General features: G+C 43.9%; 2 protein-coding genes across 2 annotated transcripts in view; both read left to right on the top strand.

Moving 5' to 3' along the window:
* Positions 1-20,667, top strand: part of GMDS (GDP-mannose 4,6-dehydratase) — a 1,108,130-nt gene that overhangs the window by 650,704 nt on the left and 436,759 nt on the right. The gene's annotated exons all lie outside the window — the stretch shown is intronic.
* LOC138642543 (lamina-associated polypeptide 2, isoforms alpha/zeta-like) lies at positions 2,547-4,334 on the top strand. The gene is made up of 2 exons (XM_069730759.1): positions 2,547-2,981; positions 3,072-4,334. The coding sequence occupies exon 2, from the start codon at positions 3,222-3,224 to the stop codon at positions 4,305-4,307; it is 1,086 nt and encodes a 361-aa protein (XP_069586860.1). The 5' UTR covers positions 2,547-2,981; positions 3,072-3,221; the 3' UTR covers positions 4,308-4,334.

Genomic DNA, 20,667 nt, shown 5'->3' with positions numbered 1-20,667 from the left:
CTGCTGCCATCCTGCGCCTGTTCTGTCATGTGCTGCTGCCATCCTGCGCCCGTTCTGTCATGTGCAGCTACCATCCTGCGCCCCCGTTCTGTCATGTGCTGCTCCCATCCTGCCCCCGTTCTGTCATGTGCTGCTCCCATCCTGCGCCCGTTCTGTCATGTGCTGCTCCCATCCTGCGCCCGTTTTGTCATGTGCTGCTCCCATCCTGCGCCCCCGTTCTGTCATGTGCAGCTACCATCCTGCGCCCCCGTTGTCATGTGCAGCTACCATCCTGCGCCCCCCTTCTGTCATGTGCAGCTACCATCCTGCGCCCCCGTTCTGTCATGTGCTGCTCCCATCCTGCGCCCGTTCTGTCATGTGCTGCTCCCATCCTGCGCCCGTTCTGTCATGTGCTGCTCCCATCCTGCGCCTGTTCTGTCATGTGCTGCTGCCATCCTGCGCCTGTTCTGTCATGTGCTGCTGCCATCCTGCGCCCGTTCTGTCATGTGCAGCTACCATCCAGCGCCCCCGTTCTGTCATGTGCTGCTCCCATCCTGCGCCCGTTCTGTCATGTGCTGCTGCCATCCTGCGCCCGTTCTCTCATATGCTGCTGCCATCCTGCGCCCGTTCTGTCATGTGCTGCTCCCATCCTGCGCCCGTTCTGTCATGTGCTGCTGCCATCCTGCGCCTGTTCTGTCATATGCTGCTGCCATCCTGCGCCCGTTCTGTCATGTGCTGCTCCCATCCTGCGCCCGTTCTGTCATGTGCTGCTGCCATCCTGCGCCCGTTCTGTCATGTGCTGCTGCCATCCTGCACCACCATTGTATTATATGCCCCCCATAAGATGCTCCATTATATATGCCCCGTATGCTGCTGCCATATATATATAAAAAAAAAAAATACCATACTCTCCTATCGTCGCTGGGTGCCGAGTGCTGGGGGCCTGAGCAGGCGGGGACACCGGCGCGCTGTGGGGGTCAGGTGCCGGCGTCACCGCTAGCTCAGGCCCCCAGCACTTGCTATACTCACCTGTCTGTCCCGTTCCAACGCTGCGCGCCATCTTCCGGCTCCTCTGGCTGTGACTGTTCAGTCAGAGGGCGGCGCCGGCGCGCATTAAGTGCGTCATCGCGCCCTCTGAACTGGGAACGTCACAGCAGAGGACCCGGGAGACGGAGCCGCACACAGCGCTGGAACGGAGGACAGGTGAATATACTCACCCTCCTGGCGGTCCCTGCCTCTCCGGTGGAGATCGCGGTGTGCGTTCAGTGTTTACGCATACCGCGATCTCCTGGGAGAGTCACTCTGTGAGGCCCAGACTGCGCCGACGCTTGCGCAGTCTATAAAGGCTTCGGACAGAGTGACGCTCCCAGCGTTATATTATAGATATATTATACATTACACATGATATATGTGTGTGTATATATGTATATTATATATAAAATATGTATGTGTATGTGTGTACATACATACATACATACATGCATGCATGCATACATACATTAATTTATTCATTCATTCATTCATTCATTTCCTTGTGAAAGTATTCGGCCCCCTGGAACTTTTCAAACCTGTTTAAAGCACAGAGAACAAATCATTTCGTATCCAAATCCGGCTTTAAAGTATGTGCACACGTTGAGGATTTTCTGCGGATCCGCAGCGTTTTTTGCGGTGCAGAAACGCTGCAGATCCGCAATTGATTTACTGTACAATGTAAATCAATGAGAAAAAAAAATGCTGTGCACACTTTGCGGAAAATCCACTGCGGAAACGCTGCAGTTTAAAAGTAGCATGTCACTTATTTTTTGTGAATCTGCAGCGTTTTTGTACCCATTCCATTATAGAAAACCGCAGGGGTAAAAAACATACCAAAAACGCTGCGGAACCCCACAAAAAACACGACAAATCCACAGGTGCGTTTTCTGCCAGGAGAGGCAGAATCCGCACCAGAAATTCCTAAGCCTAATCCGCAAGTGGGCACATAGCCTTAAACTTCTCCACAACAGTATCACGGACCTGCCTGTTGTGTTCCTTGGTCTTCCCTATATGTATGTGATGGAGCACCAAGTGACATGCTCATGATATATAGGTATATATCTATATTTATTCAGTCGCCATGACAGCACAACGAGAGGGGATCCGCCCTTCAGGGACAGGAAACCTACAGACATAAAAAGGGCGGCACCTCTCTCCCACGTCAGTTTGGTTTCCTGTCCCTGACAGCGGAACCTCTTGCAGACAGGCCCTGACAAGAGGGTCGAAGTAAGAAGACTCCCCACTCCTGGCGGCCCGGTACAGGTAGCGGGGGTCCCCTACCTCGGCCCGTCCAGGGGGCAGGAAGCACCACACGGCAGGGGCACTGCGCGGTGTAGGTGACAGCAGGAGGAAGCAGCCTCTGATAGGCTAGCTTCTCAGGCAACCGCACATACCTATGGAGGTGCTTGGCTACTCAGGGTCCCGGGAGTCATAGCTGGTCCGGGCGGGGACGCGGCATTGGTCCGGGGGGTTTGCTGGCGTCCTGGTCCGCGTGTCGGCTTGGCGCCGCCGCTGCGTCCTGAAGGGGGCGTGTCCGAATGACGCGGCGGGCGGCGCGGCCGGATGACGCGGCTGGGCATGCGCAGTAGCGTCATCTCCGGCTAATGGCGGCGCCCAGCTGCGGGATCAGTCTGGGCTTCAGGGAGGGGTAGCGCAGCACAGCGGCAGACGGTTTAATGGCCACCTGGGATTCCCTGCTGGCCCCCATCCGGGGGCGGTACCTTGGGGGTATTTAATGCGGCAAGCTGGGATAATCAGAGTTCCTCACCCATTCCATAATGGAGTCGCCAGAAGGAACTACCAGCCAGCAGCAGCAGGAGCCGCAGCAGCTGTCAGATAAGCCTCGTAGAAGCTCCCAGCGTCGGTCTAGTGGCAGTAGCCGCGCTGGTGGAGCTAAGTAGGCACGGATCTCTATACCAAAATCCTCAGCCCGTAAAGATTTGCCGGCTTCGAAGGATCCCCCATCTACGGTACCACTCATTACTGGACGGGGTAAGTGAGCTTCGTGAAAGTCCACTTAGTGATGGTTGTGTTCCCCTTGTCTTTTTTTCCTCTATCAGGGGAGGAAAAGTTTGTCCAAAGCCAAACATAGGCAGTGTGCCGAATGTGCAGAGCCGCTTCCAGATGGACATTTGAGGAAGTTATGTAAAATATGTATTCAACGTTTACTGGAGGAGGAGGCGCCTGATCTAACCTCTACAATAAGAGAGATGGTGAGACAGGAAATTAAAGGTGCCGAGAGATCCAAATCTCGGGGGGCAGAAGCTAAAAGGTCATCCCCTTTATCTGAGGTAGATTCGGATTCGGGTGAGCTGAGCTCAGGGTCTCTTCCGTCCACTTCCTCCTCTGAGGATCAGGAGTCTGCTCGAGCCTGTTTGTCCCTAGAAAGGGTTAACCATCTGGTCAAAGCAGTTAACAGCACAATGGGGATAGAAGATACCCAATCGGAATGTTCCATTCAGGATGTTATGTTCAGGGGTATTGAGCGAAAATCCCGAAGAGCCTTTCCAGTGATTGACAAGATCAAATCGTTAATCTCAAAAGAATGGAAGAAACCAGAAAGGAAGGGGTCGCTTCCGCCAGCCTTTAAAAGACGGTATCCCTTTGAAGAAGCGGCTTCGTCCTCATGGGATAAAGTCCCGAAGTTGGATGCGGCAGTCGCTAAGGCATGCAAAAAGTCGTCTCTCCCCTTCGACGACTTGGGAAATTTGAAAGACCCGTTAGATAGGAAAGCCGACATCTTCCTTAAGGGAGCTTGGGAGACTTCAGCAGGGTCTCTGAGGCCAGCCATTGCAGCCACTTGTACCGCTCGATCCTTGATGGTTTGGTTGGGTCACCTCGAAGATCAGCTCAGAGATAAAGTCCCTAGGTCGGAAATATTGTCCTCTATGTCCACAATCCAGGATGCCGCAGCCTTCCTCTCAGATGCTTCAGCAGATTCGGTCAGGTTGGCCGCCAGGTCCTCGGCATTATCCAATGCAGCCAGGAGAGCACTATGGATAAAATGCTGGCCAGGGGACTTACAAGCTAGAACAAAATTATGTAGCATTCCTTGTGAAGGGGCTCACTTGTTCGGACCAGTCCTAGACGAGCTATTGGAAAAAGCAGGGGATAGTAAAAAACGCTTTCCCTTCCTAGGAAGACCCTTCTACAGACGGGACTATAATAGAGGATGGTCCAACCGCAGAAGACCATATAGAGACTCCAACAGAGAATCTACTAGATATGACAACAGCAGAAGAAGGGGTAGAGGATTTATGTTTAATCCTTCACGAGAGGTTAAGAAACCACAATGACTAGCGGACCAGGTGGGGGGTAGGCTTTCGGCCTTCTACCCAACCTGGGTGCAGATTACAAACAATCCATGGATTCTAGGCATTGTGGAGAAAGGCCTAACCTTAGACTTCCACCATACTCCTCGGGACAAATTTATGTTAACACCTGTTCGTTCCTCCTCTACAGAGCAGTTGGCACTAGAGTCTGAGGTCCGGGAGCTCCAACAGAAGAATGTTCTAGTCAGAGTCCCTGCAGGCGAGGAAGGTAGGGGGTTTTATTCCCCTCTGTTCCTGGTCAAAAAACCTGATGGTTCATATCGCACCATTATTAATTTAAAAGGCCTGAATAATTTTCTGTTCATACCCTCCTTCAAAATGGAGTCGGTTAAGACAGCAATAAAATTACTCTTTCACCACTGTTTTATGGTTGTCTTAGATCTCAAAGACGCCTATTACCATGTACCAATTCATATTGATCATCAGAGATTTCTTAGGGTGGCGGTCTCACTAGCTGGCACAGTAGAACACTTTCAATATCAGGCACTTCCGTTCGGAGTCGCAGTTGCACCCAGGGTGTTCACAAAAATCATGGTGGAGGTTATGGCGCACTTGCATGAACAGGATATATTAATAGTCCCGTACCTGGATGATTTGCTAATTGTGGGTCATTCTGAGTCGCATTGCTCAGACCAACTACAGAAAGTTATGGATGCGTTACACAAATTGGGCTGGATGATCAATATAAAAAAATCGCGCCTTCAGCCCCTAAAAGTACAAGAATTCCTGGGATATGTTATAGACTCTAGTCAGCAGGAATGTCGCCTGCCGGACACAAAGGTTGCGAAGATTAAGCATTTGGTCACCAGGGCAATAAATAATCCCTTAGTATCAGTCAGGGGTGCGATGTCAATCTTGGGCTCTCTTACGTCCTGCATCCCGGCAGTTCTCTGGGCACAGTTCCACACGAGGGCTTTACAGTGGGACGTGTTACACAATTCCCGTCGCCTAAATGCTCACCTCGACAGTAAATTCACACTTTCTGCGGAGACTGTACATTCGCTTGGTTGGTGGACTCACACTTCGAATTTACACAGGGGGGTCCCTTGGATAAATCACATATCTAGGGTGCTGACTACGGACGCTAGCCCCAAAGGGTGGGGGGCTCACTTAGGGGAGGATTGGATTCAGGGACTATGGTCTCTGTCTGAACAGGACTCTTCCTCCAACTTGAAAGAACTGTTGGCAGTAAAACATGCCTTAAATAGATTCCTTGTACCCCTACAGGGTCGACACGTCAGGCTTTTGTCAGACAATCGGGTAACTGTGGCCTACATTAATCGTCAAGGTGGCACGCGATCCAGTACATTGATGGAGGTCGCAAATCATATCTTTCAGGTGGCCGAAGTACATCTTCTCTCCCTGACGGCGCTTCATATAAAAGGAAGTATCAACACCAAAGCCGACTATCTAAGCCGCAACATGCTCAGACAGGGGGAGTGGTCGTTAAATCCAGCCATTTTCAGTCAGATCATCCAGTTATGGGGTTGTCCGGAGATAGACCTTTTTGCCAACAGAGGGAACAAAAAATTACATCAATTCTGCTCCCTAAATCCAAAAGACAACCCATACGCTGTGGACGCTCTGCTGATATCTTGGCACTTCAGGCTCGCGTATGCTTTTCCCCCTCTAAATCTAATTCCCCTAGTCCTGAGGAAGATTCGGGAGGACAAGGCCCGGGTAATCTTGGTAGCTCCATTTTGGCCCAAGAGGGCTTGGTTTCCTTGGCTGAGAAAGATGTCTGTCTGCCAACCATGGATTCTTCCAGAGCTACCAGATCTGCTCTCCCAGGGACCAATCCTCCATCCTCAAGTAGCCAACTTACACCTAGCGGCATGGAACTTGAGAGGTCCTTACTGAGGGGGAAAGGATTCTCTCAGAATCTGGTTAATACTCTCCTTAAAAGTAGAAAACCATCTACAACGGGCATTTATGTGAGAGTATGGAGAAAATTTTTATCTTTTTCAGGGGCTCAAATTGACCAAGAACCATGTATTAACCAGGTTCTTGAATTTTTACAAAAAGGCCTGGAAATGGGCTTGGCCACAAGTACTCTTAGAGTTCAGGTGTCAGCGCTGGGAGCGTTATATAATCTTAATTTAGCCAGTAATCACTGGATTGCTAGATTCTTTAAAGCAGTCACCAGGTCTAGACCAATTATTAAACAAAGGTTAGTCCCATGGGACCTAAATTTGGTACTCTCAGCCCTGACGCAAGCCCCATTCGAGCCCATTGATACTATTCCTGTGAAGATCCTGTCAATCAAAACAGCCCTGTTAGTTGCTCTCACATCTGCTAGGAGGGTTAGTGATCTGCAGGCACTCTCCAGACATCCACCATACATGCAAGTTAGGGAGGATAGGTTCATATTAAAACCCGATCCCCTATATCTGCCTAAAGTTGCGTCTAAATTTCACAGGGTTCAGGAGGTAGTCCTTCCCTCCTTTTGCTCCAATCCTACTAACGATAAAGAACGTAAATTCCATTGCTTAGATGTGAGGAGATGCCTCCTTAGATATATTACAGTTTCAGATTCCTGGAAAAAAGATAACTCTTTATTTGTAGCCTATCAAGGGGTAAGGAAAGGTCTTAGAGTATCTAAAAACACTCTAGCCAGATGGATTAGGGAGGCAATCTCTCTCGCTTATACCGCAGGTGGCAACGAAGTTCCAGATGGTATAAAGGCACACTCCACGCGAGCCATGGCATCTTCCTGGGCGGAGAGGTCAGAAGTGTCAATCGAAGACATATGTAAGGCGGCCACATGGTCTTCCCCTTCTACCTTTCTTAGACATTACAGATTAGATCTGGGTAGTTCCTCAGACCTTACGTTTGGGAGAAGAGTGCTAGAAGCTATTATCCCCCCCTAAATCTTTCGTCTCTGAAAGTCTCTCGTTGTGCTGTCATGGCGACTGAATAAATACGTACGCTACTCACCTGGTAGCAGTGTTTTTTCAGGAGCCATGACAGCACCCTTAGATTCCCTACCCTATATTTTTGGATGATGCAACACCCTGTTAATCTTGAGTTAAAGTTTATGTTCACTTGCATAATAAAAAGTATTCATGTATATACTGCATCTGTGTTATTAACCAAGGTGGTCCTCTCATGCTCTGGAAACAACTGACGTGGGAGAGAGGTGCCGCCCTTTTTATGTCTGTAGGTTTCCTGTCCCTGAAGGGCGGATCCCCTCTCGTTGTGCTGTCATGGCTCCTGAAAAAACACTGCTACCAGGTGAGTAGCGTACGTATATCATGCCCATGTCACTTGATCTATGGCTGATCTGTACGTCATACTGATTGCGTGTTGCAACTTGTGTATTGATGCGATCAGCTGTAGAAGCCTGACTGATATACAAAGCCAGACTCCTGCTGTAACCACTAGGAGTAAGTCTCACTAGCAGTTTAACCCCACATATGCTGCTGTCAGTTTTGACAGTGGCACATGAGGGATTTGACAAAAGGAAAGTGCTTTTTCTGTGAGCTTATCAGCACTTCCCGCAGCACATTCCACAATATAAAAGAAATAAAAGAATGATTGATTATGCTCATCTTGTCTAATGAAAAATGAAATAAAAATAAAATATAAAAATCTGAGGTGAAAGTTGTAGCAGAGCCGTGTAAGACAGGGTAAAGAGTCCTAGCTGTGCAGGATTTTATTAGATGCGTCTGCCTAGCTTTTTGCTAGAACAGGGACCTGTGTCAGTCTGTTGGATGGAGCAGAGTGGATTGTGCTTCTGGTGAGTTACCAGCCAACATGTGAGCTGTAGCTGAATGGAGACTACGTGGGTCAGCATTGAAAGCTTGTGGGCGCTGCTGCCTGTTCAGTGTGAACTATGCATGGTATTAAATACTTCTGTTTAGTGCTAGAAGGTGATGAAGGTCAGGCTGAAGAGGATACCTAGACTGGTGGGATCGTACCTATTCTGTATATTAAGTTTGCTCCAGGAGAAAAGACTATAATCTGTTCGGGTAAGCCCGCACGGACATGTGTGCCTGCTGAATGTACTGTTTATTTTCTGTGATACCTTTGGACCAGAAGAGGCTATTTTGGTTATTGAATTCCTTTGTTTCATGTAAGCAATTGAACTGCACATTTGGACCAAACGGCATCGCCGTGTGAATGCTACCTAATGCCTACCTGAGAGAGTTATTCCCTACAATGTGTGTGTATAATGTACAGTACAGACCAAAAGTTTGGACACACCTTCTCATTTAACCCCTTTCTGACATTAGATATACTATCCAGTCAAGGTGGGGTATGCCCGTATGCCCACCGACGGGATAGTACGTCATAGCGATCTGCCGCGCTCATGGGGGGAGCTGTCACGGACCACACCCGGCACATTAACCCCCGGCACTCCACGATCAAACATGATCGCAGTGTTCCGGCGGTATAGGGAAGCATCGCGCAGGGAGGGGGCTCCCTGTCTGCTTCCCTGAGACCCTTGGAGCAATGCGATGATGACTTGATCACATTGCTCAGAGAGTCTCTTACCTCCTCCTCCCTACATGCCCGGATCCAATATGGCCGCAGGGATGAATCCGGGGCCGGCAGGGAGGTGGCTTCACAGCGCCTGCTCAGAGCAGGCGCCGGGAAGCCTCCAGGAGTGCACGTCAGATCGCTGATCTGACACCGTGCACAGCAAAGTGCACTGTAGTGAAACACTTGAAGGTTCAAAGCTCTCACAACACATCTAGATGAGTTCCTTAGGGGGTCTACTTTCCAAAATGGTGTGACTTGTGGGGAGTTTCAATGTTTAGGCACATCAGTGGCTCTTCAAACACAACATGGCGTCCCATCTCAATTCCTGTCAATTTAGCATTGAAAAGTCAAACGGCGCTCCTTCCCTTCCGAGCTCTGCCATGCTCCCAAACAGTGGTTTACCCCCACATATGGGGTATCAGCGTACTCGGGACAAATTGTACAACAACTTTTGGGGTCAAATTTCATCTTACCCTGGGGAAAATAAAAAATTGGGGGCGAAAACTCATTTTTGTGAAAAAATATTTTTTTATTTTTACGGCTCTGCATTATAAACTTCTGTGAATCACTTAATGGGTCAAAGTGCTCACCACACATCTAGATAAGGTCCTCAGAGGGTCTACTTTCCAAAATAGTGTCACTTGTGGGGGGTTTCAATGTTTAGGCACATCAGTGATTCTCCAAACGCAACATGGCGTCCCATCTCAATTCCAGTCAATTTTGCATTGAAAAGTCAAATGGCGCTCCTTCACTTCCGAGCTCAGCCTTGCGCCCAAACAGTGGTTTACCCCCACATATGGGGTTTCGGCGTACTCAAAACAAATTGTACAACAACTTTTGGGGTCCATTTTTTTCCTGTTACCCTTGGTAAAATAAAACAAATTGGAGCTGAAGTAAATTTTTTATGAAAAAAAGTTAAATGTTCAATTTTTATTTAAACATTTCAAAAATTCCTGTGAAACACCTGAAGGGTTAATAAACTTATTGAATGTGGTTTTGAACACCTTGAGGGGTGCAGTTTTTAGAATGGTGTCACACTTGGGTATTTTCTATCAAAATGACTTCAAATGAGATGTGGTCCCTAAAAAAGAAATGGTGTTGTAAAAATGAGAAATTGCTGGTCAACTTTTAACCCTTAACTCCCTAACAAAAAAAAAAATGTTGGTTCCGAAATTGTGCTGATGTAAAGTAGACATGTGGGAAATGTTACTTATTAAGTATTTTGTGTGACATATCTCTGTGATTTAATTGCATAAAAATTCAAAGTTGGAAAATTGCAAAATTTTCACCAATTTTTTTTTTTTCACAATTAAACGCAGGTAATAACATAGAAATATTACCACTTTCATAAAGTACAATATGTCACGAGAAAACAGAATCACCGGGATCCGTTGAAGCGTTCCAGAGTTAGGCTGCCGTCACACTAGCAGTATTTGGTCAGTATTTTACATCAGTATTTGTAAGCCAAAACCAGGAGTGGAACAAATAGAGGAAAAGTATAATAGAAACATATGCACCACTTCTGCATTTATCACCCACTCCTGGTTTTGGCTTGCAAATATTGATGTAAAATACTGACCAAATACTGCTAGTGTGACGGCAGCCTTATAACCTCATAAAGGGACAGTGGTCAGAATTGTAAAAACTGGCCTGGTCATTAAAGTACAATCTACCCTTGGGGGTAAAGGGGTTAAAGATTTTTCTGTATTTTCATGACTATGAAAATTGTACATTCACACTGCAGGCATCAAAACTATGAATTAACACATGTGGAATTATATACTTAGCAAAAAAAGTGTGAAACAACTGAAATTATGTCTTGTATTCTAGATTCTTCAAAGTAGCCACCTTTTGCTTTGATGACTGCTTTGCACACTCTTGGCATTCTCTTGATGAGCTTCAAGAGGTAGTCACCGGGAATGGTTTTCAATTCACAGGTGTTCCCTTTCAGGTTTAATAAGTGGGATTTATTACCTTATAAATGGGGTTGGGACCATCAGTTGTGCAGAAATCTGGTGGATACGCAGCTGATAGTCCTACTGAATAGACTGTTAGCTGCTTTTTTCTTGCCATAATACAAATTCTAAGTAAAGAAAAACGAGTAGCCATCATTACTTTAAGAAATTAAGGTTGGTCATTACGAAAAATGGGGAAAACTTTGAAAGTGTCCCCAAGTGCAGTGGCAAAACCATCAAGCGCTACAAAGAAACTGGCTCACATGAGGACCGCCCCAGGAAAGGAAGACCAAGAGTCACCTCTGCTTCTGAGGATAAGTTTATCTGAGTCACCAGCCTCAGAAATCGCAGGTTAACAGCAGCTCAGATTAGAGACCAGGTCGATGCCACACAGAGTTCTAGCAGCAGACACATCTCTACAACAACTATTAGGGCTTGTTTTCACTTGCGAGAAACACGTCCGTGTCTCGCATGTGGAAACGAAGCTCTGGTGCCGGCACTGTGGAGCGGAGCGTGCGGCCGCATAGCAACACATGGAGCCGCACGCTCCGCTCCGGAGTGCCGGCACCAGAGCTTCGTTTCCACATGCGAGACACGGACGTGTTCCTCGCAAGTGAAAACAAGCCCTTAATAGGAGACTCTGTGCAGCAGGCCTTCATGGTAAAATAGCTGCTAGGAAACCACTGCTAAGGGACAGGCAACAAGCAGAAGAGACTTGTTTGGGCTAAAGAACACAAGGAATGGACATTAGACTAGTGGAAATCTGTGCTTTGGTCTGATGAGTCCAAATTTGAGATCTTTGGTTCCAACCACCGTGTCTTTGTGCGACGCAGAAAAGGTGAACAGATGGAGTCTACATGCCTGGTTCCCACCATGAAGCATGGAGGGGGAGGTGTGGGGGTGCTTTGCCAGTGACATTGTTGGGGATTTATTTAAAATTAAAGGCATACTGAACCAGCATGGCTTCCACAGCATCTTGCAGTGGCATGCTATTCCATCCGGTTTGCGTTTAGTTGGACCATCATTTATTTTTCAACAGGACAATAACCCCAAACACACCTCCAGGCTGTGTAAGGGCCATTTGACCAAGAATTAGAGTGATGGGGTGCTACGCCAGATCACCTGGCCTCCACAGTCACCAGACCTGAACCCAATTGAGATGTTTTGGGGTGAGCTGGACCACAGAGTGAAGGAAAAAAGGGCCAACAAGTGCTAAGCATCTCTGGGAACTCCTTCAAGATTGTTGGAAGACCATTCCCAGTGACTACCTCTTGAAGCTCATCAAGAGAATGCCAAGAGTATGCAAAGCAGTCATCAAAGCAAAAGGTGGCTAATTTGAAGAACTTATAATATGACATAATTTCAGTTGTTTCACACTTTTTTGTTAAGTATATAATTCAACATGTGTTAATTCATAGTTGTGATGCTTTCAGTGTGAATGTACAATTTTCATAGTCATGAAAATACAGAAAAAATTTTAAATGAGGTGTCCAAACTTTTGGTCTGTACTGTATATATATTTTACTCTATTATACAGTGTTATTTCCACAGCGCTATACAGACATGGTCATCACTATCCCCAATGGGGCTCACAAATGCCCCTCTAAAAACCCGATCAGTAGGTCTTTTGGAGATGGAGATATATATTTCTTTATCTCCCCCCAAAGGTATGTCCATAGCCTCTATTAATGCAAATTTTATACAGTCCTCAATTCCGAAACCACATCTGTAATTGTGAATTATATTAAGTAATAGTCATCAATATTCTTAATAATTGAATTATTTTGTACTGTGCAACTCTTAGGGTACTGTCACACAGTGCAATTTTGATCGCTACAACGGCACGATTCGTGACGTTCGAGCGATATAGTTACGATATCGCAGTGTCTGACACGCTCCTGCGATCAGGGACCCCGCTGAGAATCGTACGTCGTAGCAGATCGTTTGAAACTTTCTTTCGTCGTCTAGTGTCCCGCTGTGGCGGCATGATTGCATGGTGTAACATATATCGTATACGATGTGCGCATAGTAACCAACGGCTTCTACATCGCACATACGTCATGAAATTATCGCTCCAGCGTCGTAGATTGCAAAGTGTGACAGCAGTCTACGACGCTGGAGCGATATTGTTACGACGCTGGAGCGTCACGGATCGTACCGTCGTAGCGATGAAAATTGCACTGTGTGACGGTACCCTAAGTGTAAGAGGAGCATTGGCTTTTAGTGTTTAACATTAGGTTAATGCTTTACAAATCCTTTTAAAAATTGCATTTGCATTTGGAACATTTCTTTAGGACTAGCAGAGGAGTATCTGTGTGAATATACCAAAACAACATATTAGAGTTCGTTCTCCAACCCCATGGGAGCTGAGTGGGTGGCTGGGAGTCCTTGCCTTTACAATCATTATGTTCCAAGAAGAATCAAGATAAGCAGCCAATGTGGAAAAGAAACATTGCCTATTTCTGCTTTGTAAGTTTTCACAAACAATAAAAAAAAATAAATAAAAAAAAATTTTTATATATAAAAAAATATTAAACATAGACCTAAAAAAGGGTGTTGTCTGGAATAATCCTATTTAGCATAAATGATTTTTGTATAGAAGACCAAGGTTAGAAAACGTGACATAAATATTTCCTTAGCACCCTCCAATTCAAAAGCCAAGAGTCCTTTCAAATGTACTTTATGTAGAAAGCTATTTTATACAGTACTTCACTTGTTTAAAAATCTGTAGTTTTATTTAAATAGAACCATTTTGTTAAAAGCTGCATGTGATTACAGATAGCATAGATATACAAAATGTCAGGAAAGGCCATTCTTTTAATTAGCAATCATGGCACATATGTCATGGAGGGAACACCCAGCAGTTTTCATTTACTTCAATATATGTTTTTGAGAAGAAAAAAATGTTGATGGAAAAGAAATGTAGGACATCTAATTGATATTTCTGTATTTTTATTTACTTTTTTTTAGTTTAATTTGTTTGAATTGCTACAGTTCTGTATATAGCTACACACAAGATCCATTGTCATAAATGTATTAAAATTAAATAAAGTACAGAATTAACACTCTGCTGTAGCTGAAAATATCTGCTTAGCATTACGAAAAGTTAAAAGGCAAAAATATATGGAGACCTCTAAAAGGTAATTGAGCATGCGCAATGTGAAACCTGCACATATCTAGCAGTTTCTGGAATATGATTTTCTAAGAGGTATTCCTATCATTATCATTGTGTGAGGACTACATCCAACCCAACAGAACAATTCACGCAGATGGTCAGTTAGACCGGAGCAGATTGAGTTCCCACTTAGTAAATTGAGTTGAGCCCCATACCTCTTCTTGCTAGTCCATACATCCTTTTACTAGCCCGATCAATCCAATTTTGAAAACATACTTGCCTTTGAAATTTTTCTTAACTCAAGAATGCGTTGACCTCAAAAATTGGTAAGCAGTGATAAAATCGTAGTATGATGGATAAAATTACTGAAAATGTTGGTCTCCTGTGTAGAACCATTAAAAAAAAAACTTTTTTCACTTTCCTTCCTATAAATTTGTTATTGTAGAGAGGGTGTCTCTGTAGAACCAACCACACTTAAAATGTGATTGCACTGTAGGTTTGACTTCTGGCAAATATTTGATTCTTCAAGGGAACCTGCAACCAGCTAAGCATTTCACTTACAATGGCTGCTACAATGAAAATCTGGCAATCCATGATGGCTATTTAGAAAAATTTAAAAGGATGTCATCGGTCCTGAAGATTAGATCGATCTTTGTCGAGTGGGGTCCAGGGGATCATCCCCTTCTCCCCCAACTATCTCTACATTCCATAATAGGGATTGAGACAAAACATTAGATATAAAATTCTTCACATGCCACTTCCATAATTGGTTTTATTGGTTAAAGGGGATCTGCCACCAGGTTTTTACTACCTAATCTGGTTGGGCATAATGTAGGGATTATTATTATTATCGCTGGTATCTGCAAAACCTGGTGACAGACCTCTTAAGTGTTAATTGGTTTAGTTCTATTCTGATTCCTTTTTTTCTAATACCACATTGTCATGAACTAAACAGGTAGTTGCACCACGGCAAGCAGGATTGGGTAATGTATTTGGCAAATGATAGTAAATGCTTTCTCTAGTACATAATAGATGACTGTCATAAACCTCATTTCCACATATAGTTTTTTTTCTTAACTTGTGACTAGCCCTGAGAGAGTAGCAGGTAATAGTAGCCCTTTATTAGCGCACAGGCTTCAAAGGAATACTTTAATTTTCTGTCAGGTGACTGTTAGTACAAACTCTGCAAAATTTGCATCAGGGCACTGAGAGTACAGTTTATTTTGGCCTCTGAGATGTTTTCGGTCTGATAAAACGCAAACGGTGTACTGTATATGTGTGTTTATAGCTTGCAAGCAGGGTAGGTATTCTTTGTAATACAAAACCTACTCAATTTTGTGGGAAATGAAGAAGAAGAAGAAAAAAAAAAAGCAACAAAATGTCTGGATTCGTGCTCTTCCACTTCTGCCACTTTTTGACCCGGGCTTATACAAACATGACTGCGATTGGACTCTGCGGGATTTTGAGGTCAATATGTAAGTGAGGAAGACAATTTAATTCTGGGTTGTTTTTTTGGCGATGTTCAATTTTCATATTTCACTTTTTTTTTTAGACAAGTCATAGTAATTGCGTATTATTTTCTTTAAATTAAAATTATATTAGTTCATTTACTTTGAAGTGCTAAAAAGTTTTGAAAATACATTAGAAACCCTAGTGTGCGCTATTTTTGATATATCTGGTAAAAGCACATTTATAAATGGCATATTAAACTAATTTGATAATGTACAATATTGAAGTAAGGCATGTTTAGGTTTAAAAGGATAACTACTCATGTGACATATAGATAGAAGTACAGTATGATGGTTCTCTCAGCACCCACGTCCCTTAACTCATTATTATTGCCCCATTGTCCCCCCACACAGTGTGAACCCACAACTTCCCAACACAGAATTCGCACATTATCTCTATAGCCCACAATACTCTATGATCACTCCAACACAGTATGACAGGCCCCACGACCTCCCAACTCAGTATGATGGTCCCCATGGTTCCCTCAGAGTATGCAGTGTGAACAACCATCCAGAAACTCAAAAACAGTCTGTAAAACTTAAACACTTTTTTGCCCTGTTCGTAAAAAGTTTTTTTTAAAGCATCCATTATTTTTTCTTTAAGCTCAATACTTATGCAGATTTTGACTGTAATTATTATTAGTGCGGCTCATGTCTTCATATCACAATTATTGATTGTAGACAAGTATCACTTATAATCATGATGCTTTATTGTGGTTTTACGTGTCCGAAAAAAAGTTTTTTTTATAAGCTGTCCTAAAAAAATAATTTATCAAGTTGGCAACCCTGACAGTATGACCACTGATACCCTCCTAACACAGAATAGTGACCCCATAGTATGATTCCTCAGTCAACGCAACAGATTGATGGCCCCGCACACACTATGATCCCAAAACGCAGCATGATGAACCCCACTGTCATCAAACACAAAATGGTGGCCCCACTTATTCACCCCACATGTGAATGACAAAAAATAAATAAACGCTACTCCCCTCGCCCTGTTTCCTCAGTGCACTGCTCCAGTCTTTGCCCTGCGCATTGTGGCTTCACAGCAGTTGTGATCTAATGTCATTCCACCTACTGCGCTGAGATACTGTCACACAAGCTAAATGGTGAACGACTCGGCCAACGGCTTCCCCTTCCACCAGTTTATTCAACAGTATCTGCATGCCGATGATGCAGATACTGCTGAAATCGGGATGAAGATTGAGAAGGTGGCATGTGACCCTTGGGTCAGTGCTTCCAGCACTTTTACTGTCCCAGTTCTTGAGCCAGATAGGAACAGCCAGATGTGGCCCGCATGTCGCAGTTTGCCCAAGTTTGCTCTAAGGTATACGTGAGCATTGAGTCTATTAAATTGCTATTAGACTTTGCTTATATAGAGTTACTTACTCACAAGTTGGCCAATTTTTATGGCCATGTGCCTTAATAAGGCATATCCCATTGTACACTGGAGTGTACCATATCAAACTTGCCGTTCTAAAGCCAAGGTCTGCTTATTTAAAGGCCAGTTAGGATTGCTCCGCCAAAAATCGAGGCAGTCACTACCCCCAAGTATACAAGTATATGCTACAAAGCCATAAGCCTAGCACCTCCTGACAAAATGAGTAAAATGTGAGAGGTAAGTTTAGTGTAGGTTCCCATCTACAATGGGGTCCGCATTGTCGTGGCAGATTGACGCAGTAACGCAGTTCCAAATTTATTCAGTGTCCACATTTACCTTGTTGCGCTCAGTGCTGCTGCTCTTGATTATTTTTAGATTATTGCGGTCACAATAGCTTGTACCTAGTCACATTTGACTAACATTGTCAGGTGCTGGTCTGTTTTTTTTATCTATACATTTTCTATGTTTACATCAAGATCATAATCATATGGGAGTCCTCTTTCAAATGTTGTTCTTTTATTGTACTTGAAAACTAACCATTTTTCATCATTAATGTTTGGTCAGTTTGTTTTTATCAGTGATTTTCTCATGGAAAAAAATAAGTTCAAATTTCACAGCTTCTCCTACCCGTTAAATAGGATAGCACATGGATGGCATCCATGTGACGGATCCATGTTTTTCATAGACTCAGACTTGGGTGAGAATGGTCCTTACCTTGGATCAAAAAGAAAAATGTCTCCGATCTCTTTTGTGAATGTGTGAACAGCACTGTAGACTATAATGGATATGTATTATATCCATGAAAAACAGTGATTGAAGACCTGTGAAAATTATGTCTGAACAAGGCCTAAAAAGCAATGTTCTATATTTACATAAATTGCATGTCTTTCTTTAGAAATGGGTCTGACTGAAGTTTTTAACCAATTGCTTCAAAGGGATCAAGAGAAGATTAACTCTTATGGCCAGTGTGTGACAGGTTGAGGTTTGATCACTGTAACTCTTGCTGCTCGCTAGTAGTCGCAGTGGACAGGTTAAGTGCTGTGGAAGTGGGCCCGTTAAATGCTGTGACACTGGCTCTTCTGTTTACTCCATTCTACAAAGTTAGCCCGTTGACAAAATTGCTGCTTTTGTTTTAGCAGTTGGCAGAAATCGTCACAATCCAATTTCTGCTTGTTTGGACAGTGATGGCATATCCTAGAAATTTGCCACTATTCTCTCTCTGGAACTGTTTGGACCATAGGTAATACAGATTGATACTGTCCATTGCGCAACACTTATTGTTTGTATGGCAAAGCTGGATTTTTATGGGATGGTGGATAAGGCACTGAATGATCCCACCACGTTGGGTGACGGGAGAGCCTAAAAAATAAGAGAATGTATAGAATAAAGAAATCTCTGTGCATTATAGATTATATAAACTGTGTCTGTGACCAGTTTTGAGTTGAAATTTTCTAGAAATACCCCATATACCATAAATGTAAAAGAATATGGAGTTTGAATGACCTGGTAAATCGTAATTTTGCTACATCACTCAGTGTCATGGTTATGACTAACGCCTTACTGTGAAAATAGTTACAGATTTACACGAGATGTGAGCGGCTTCTTAGTCTAGTATTTACACATAATATAGTTTATGCCATGTATGCACATTTTACTGAAAACCTATCCTGAGATTTTGTGACCGGCTTAAATTGGCGTTTCCTGCATTTTCAAATTTGCCGCATGTTTTAAACATGCTTTTCGAGATGTGGTTGACCTAATTTAATTTCGTCTGTTCATTAATTCTCCCTTTCTGACCTTCAAAATAAATGTCCTTTCACACGAATCCAATTTAGCTTCAATATACCTTATTCACACTGCCTTTTATTGCACGCTTCAGTTTAGCCAGCTGTAACATTGCCCAGCTGCCTCAAGTTTCCCAATTTAGCTCTGGAAATGATTTCAGTATGGCAGAACCCCTCCACTCGCCAACTTGAAAATAAGCTTGGGTTTGTGGATATGTCCTGAAATGGCCACTGATTCTTTTTTTTTTTCCTTTTTTTTTGGGGGGGGGGGGGGGGGTTAGATATGTCTGCGTGCGTGTGTGTACAGTGTATATGTATGTTTGTGTGTTTGCATACATACCAGTCACGGTGGAAAAAGCATGAGGGTTTAGTTAAAACAGAGTGACAGAAAGTCAGGTCTTTGCCTTGCACTTTTGGCACCCTCATGGGGACGTCTCCTCTTGGCCTAGTCTTAATTGCAGCACTGATATAAACAAGGGGTTTAGTGTGAAACTTTGTAAAGGCAGCTGGAGGTGAGCTGGCAATGTGAACCAGGATCAAGTTCAGCACTCAGGAAAAAAAAATATAGTTTTATATTGGAAAAATTATAGGAAAAAGAAAAAGAGCTTGCAGCTGTGTGTAAAGCATGCTTAATCAAAAGTGGCTAGGGCAATGATTTTCATGTTTTATAGATACAAGTGAATTTGTACGCACTTGTTTCTATTAAATGGACAACATGGGATTTTTACAATTGAAATGTCCGTGTGCATTTATCTCACCAACAGGTCAGCTGTCACTATAAGTAGAACTGTTTTGGAAGTTTGTTACTACATCAAAAATGACAGCTTGGGTAGAGAGTTCCTTCTGAAGGATCCATCATGAAGGTGTGTGGGTCAGAATGCCCGAATATACACAGATAGTGTGACAAATTTAGGCATTTTAGTTTTTTTTTTTTTTTGTTGTTTTTTTATAACCGCAAAATCAATGCAGTTTACTCCTCGTGTGGCCACACAATGCACTATTTCAGGAGAGATGTTAGGGACTGCTTTTATTAAACTCCTTAACATAATTGGCTATTACATTGTCTGTAATACTGATGATACAATGTGAATATTGAGACGTAATGAGTTTTTACTGAAATGTTAATTTTTAAGTACCAGGGAATGTTTAGTTTTTGCTTTCATTTTTCACTCCCTTTCTTCAATGAGCCATTAAAATTTTTTAATTTTTCTATCGACCTAGACATATGAGTGGTTCTTATAAGCCCAACAAGCTGTTGTTTTAAATACCACCATTCATTTGCCGTATAATGTCCAGACACACTCAGACACACACAAATAGACCCATTCAAGTGAATGGATCTGTTAACATGTCAGTGTTTCCACGACCGTTTTTGTTTTAACAGCCGCATGAGCAGCAAAGTGTCCCGCACACTTGCACAGTGATGACACAAGGATGATATCCGTGTGTCATCAGTGTGACACGTACCGGCACCTGGGAAACAGCAGTACAGTTGGCGCTGTTCCCCAGCATCGGGTGCTGAAGACCGCTCACATCATTCTCCCCTGCTTGCTTTGTGATCAGCGCGAGCAGGTGAGAATGTTGAGAGTTCAACTGATAACAATGAGAGCAGGCGGCAGCTGATGGGAGTATTAATTAGCCGCTGCCTCTGCTATAAATAAATACATTATAAAAAGCGGCGTGGGTTCCTTGGAATTTTTAGCCAGCCAGGCATAACTGACAACTGTGGCCTGCAACCCTTAATTGACAGCTTCAGCAAGGCTGGTAGTGAAAAATGGGGGGGGGGAGGGGGGACCCTACGGGGGGACCCTACGCTAGTTTTAAAAAAATATTTAAATAATTTAATTAAAAAAGCATGGGGACTACTCTGTTCTTAATAACTAGCCTTGCTGACAGCTGAGGGTTGCCGCCTGCAGCTGTCAGTTTTGCCTGGCTGGTTATCAAAAATACAGGGGAACTCACACTTTATTTATAGCGGAGGCTGATCAATACTCCCATCACCTGCCGCCTTCTCTCGTTAGCGGCAGCAGGTGTAGACTGATGGGAGTTTTAGTCCGCCGCCTGCTCTCACTGTTATCAGTTGAATATAACTC

Source organism: Ranitomeya imitator, chromosome 6 (assembly GCF_032444005.1).
Source record: "Ranitomeya imitator isolate aRanImi1 chromosome 6, aRanImi1.pri, whole genome shotgun sequence".
Taxonomy (NCBI): domain Eukaryota; kingdom Metazoa; phylum Chordata; class Amphibia; order Anura; family Dendrobatidae; genus Ranitomeya; species Ranitomeya imitator.
The sequence above is the reverse complement of the archived record's forward strand: the minus strand, read 5'-3'. Positions and strand labels throughout refer to the sequence as shown.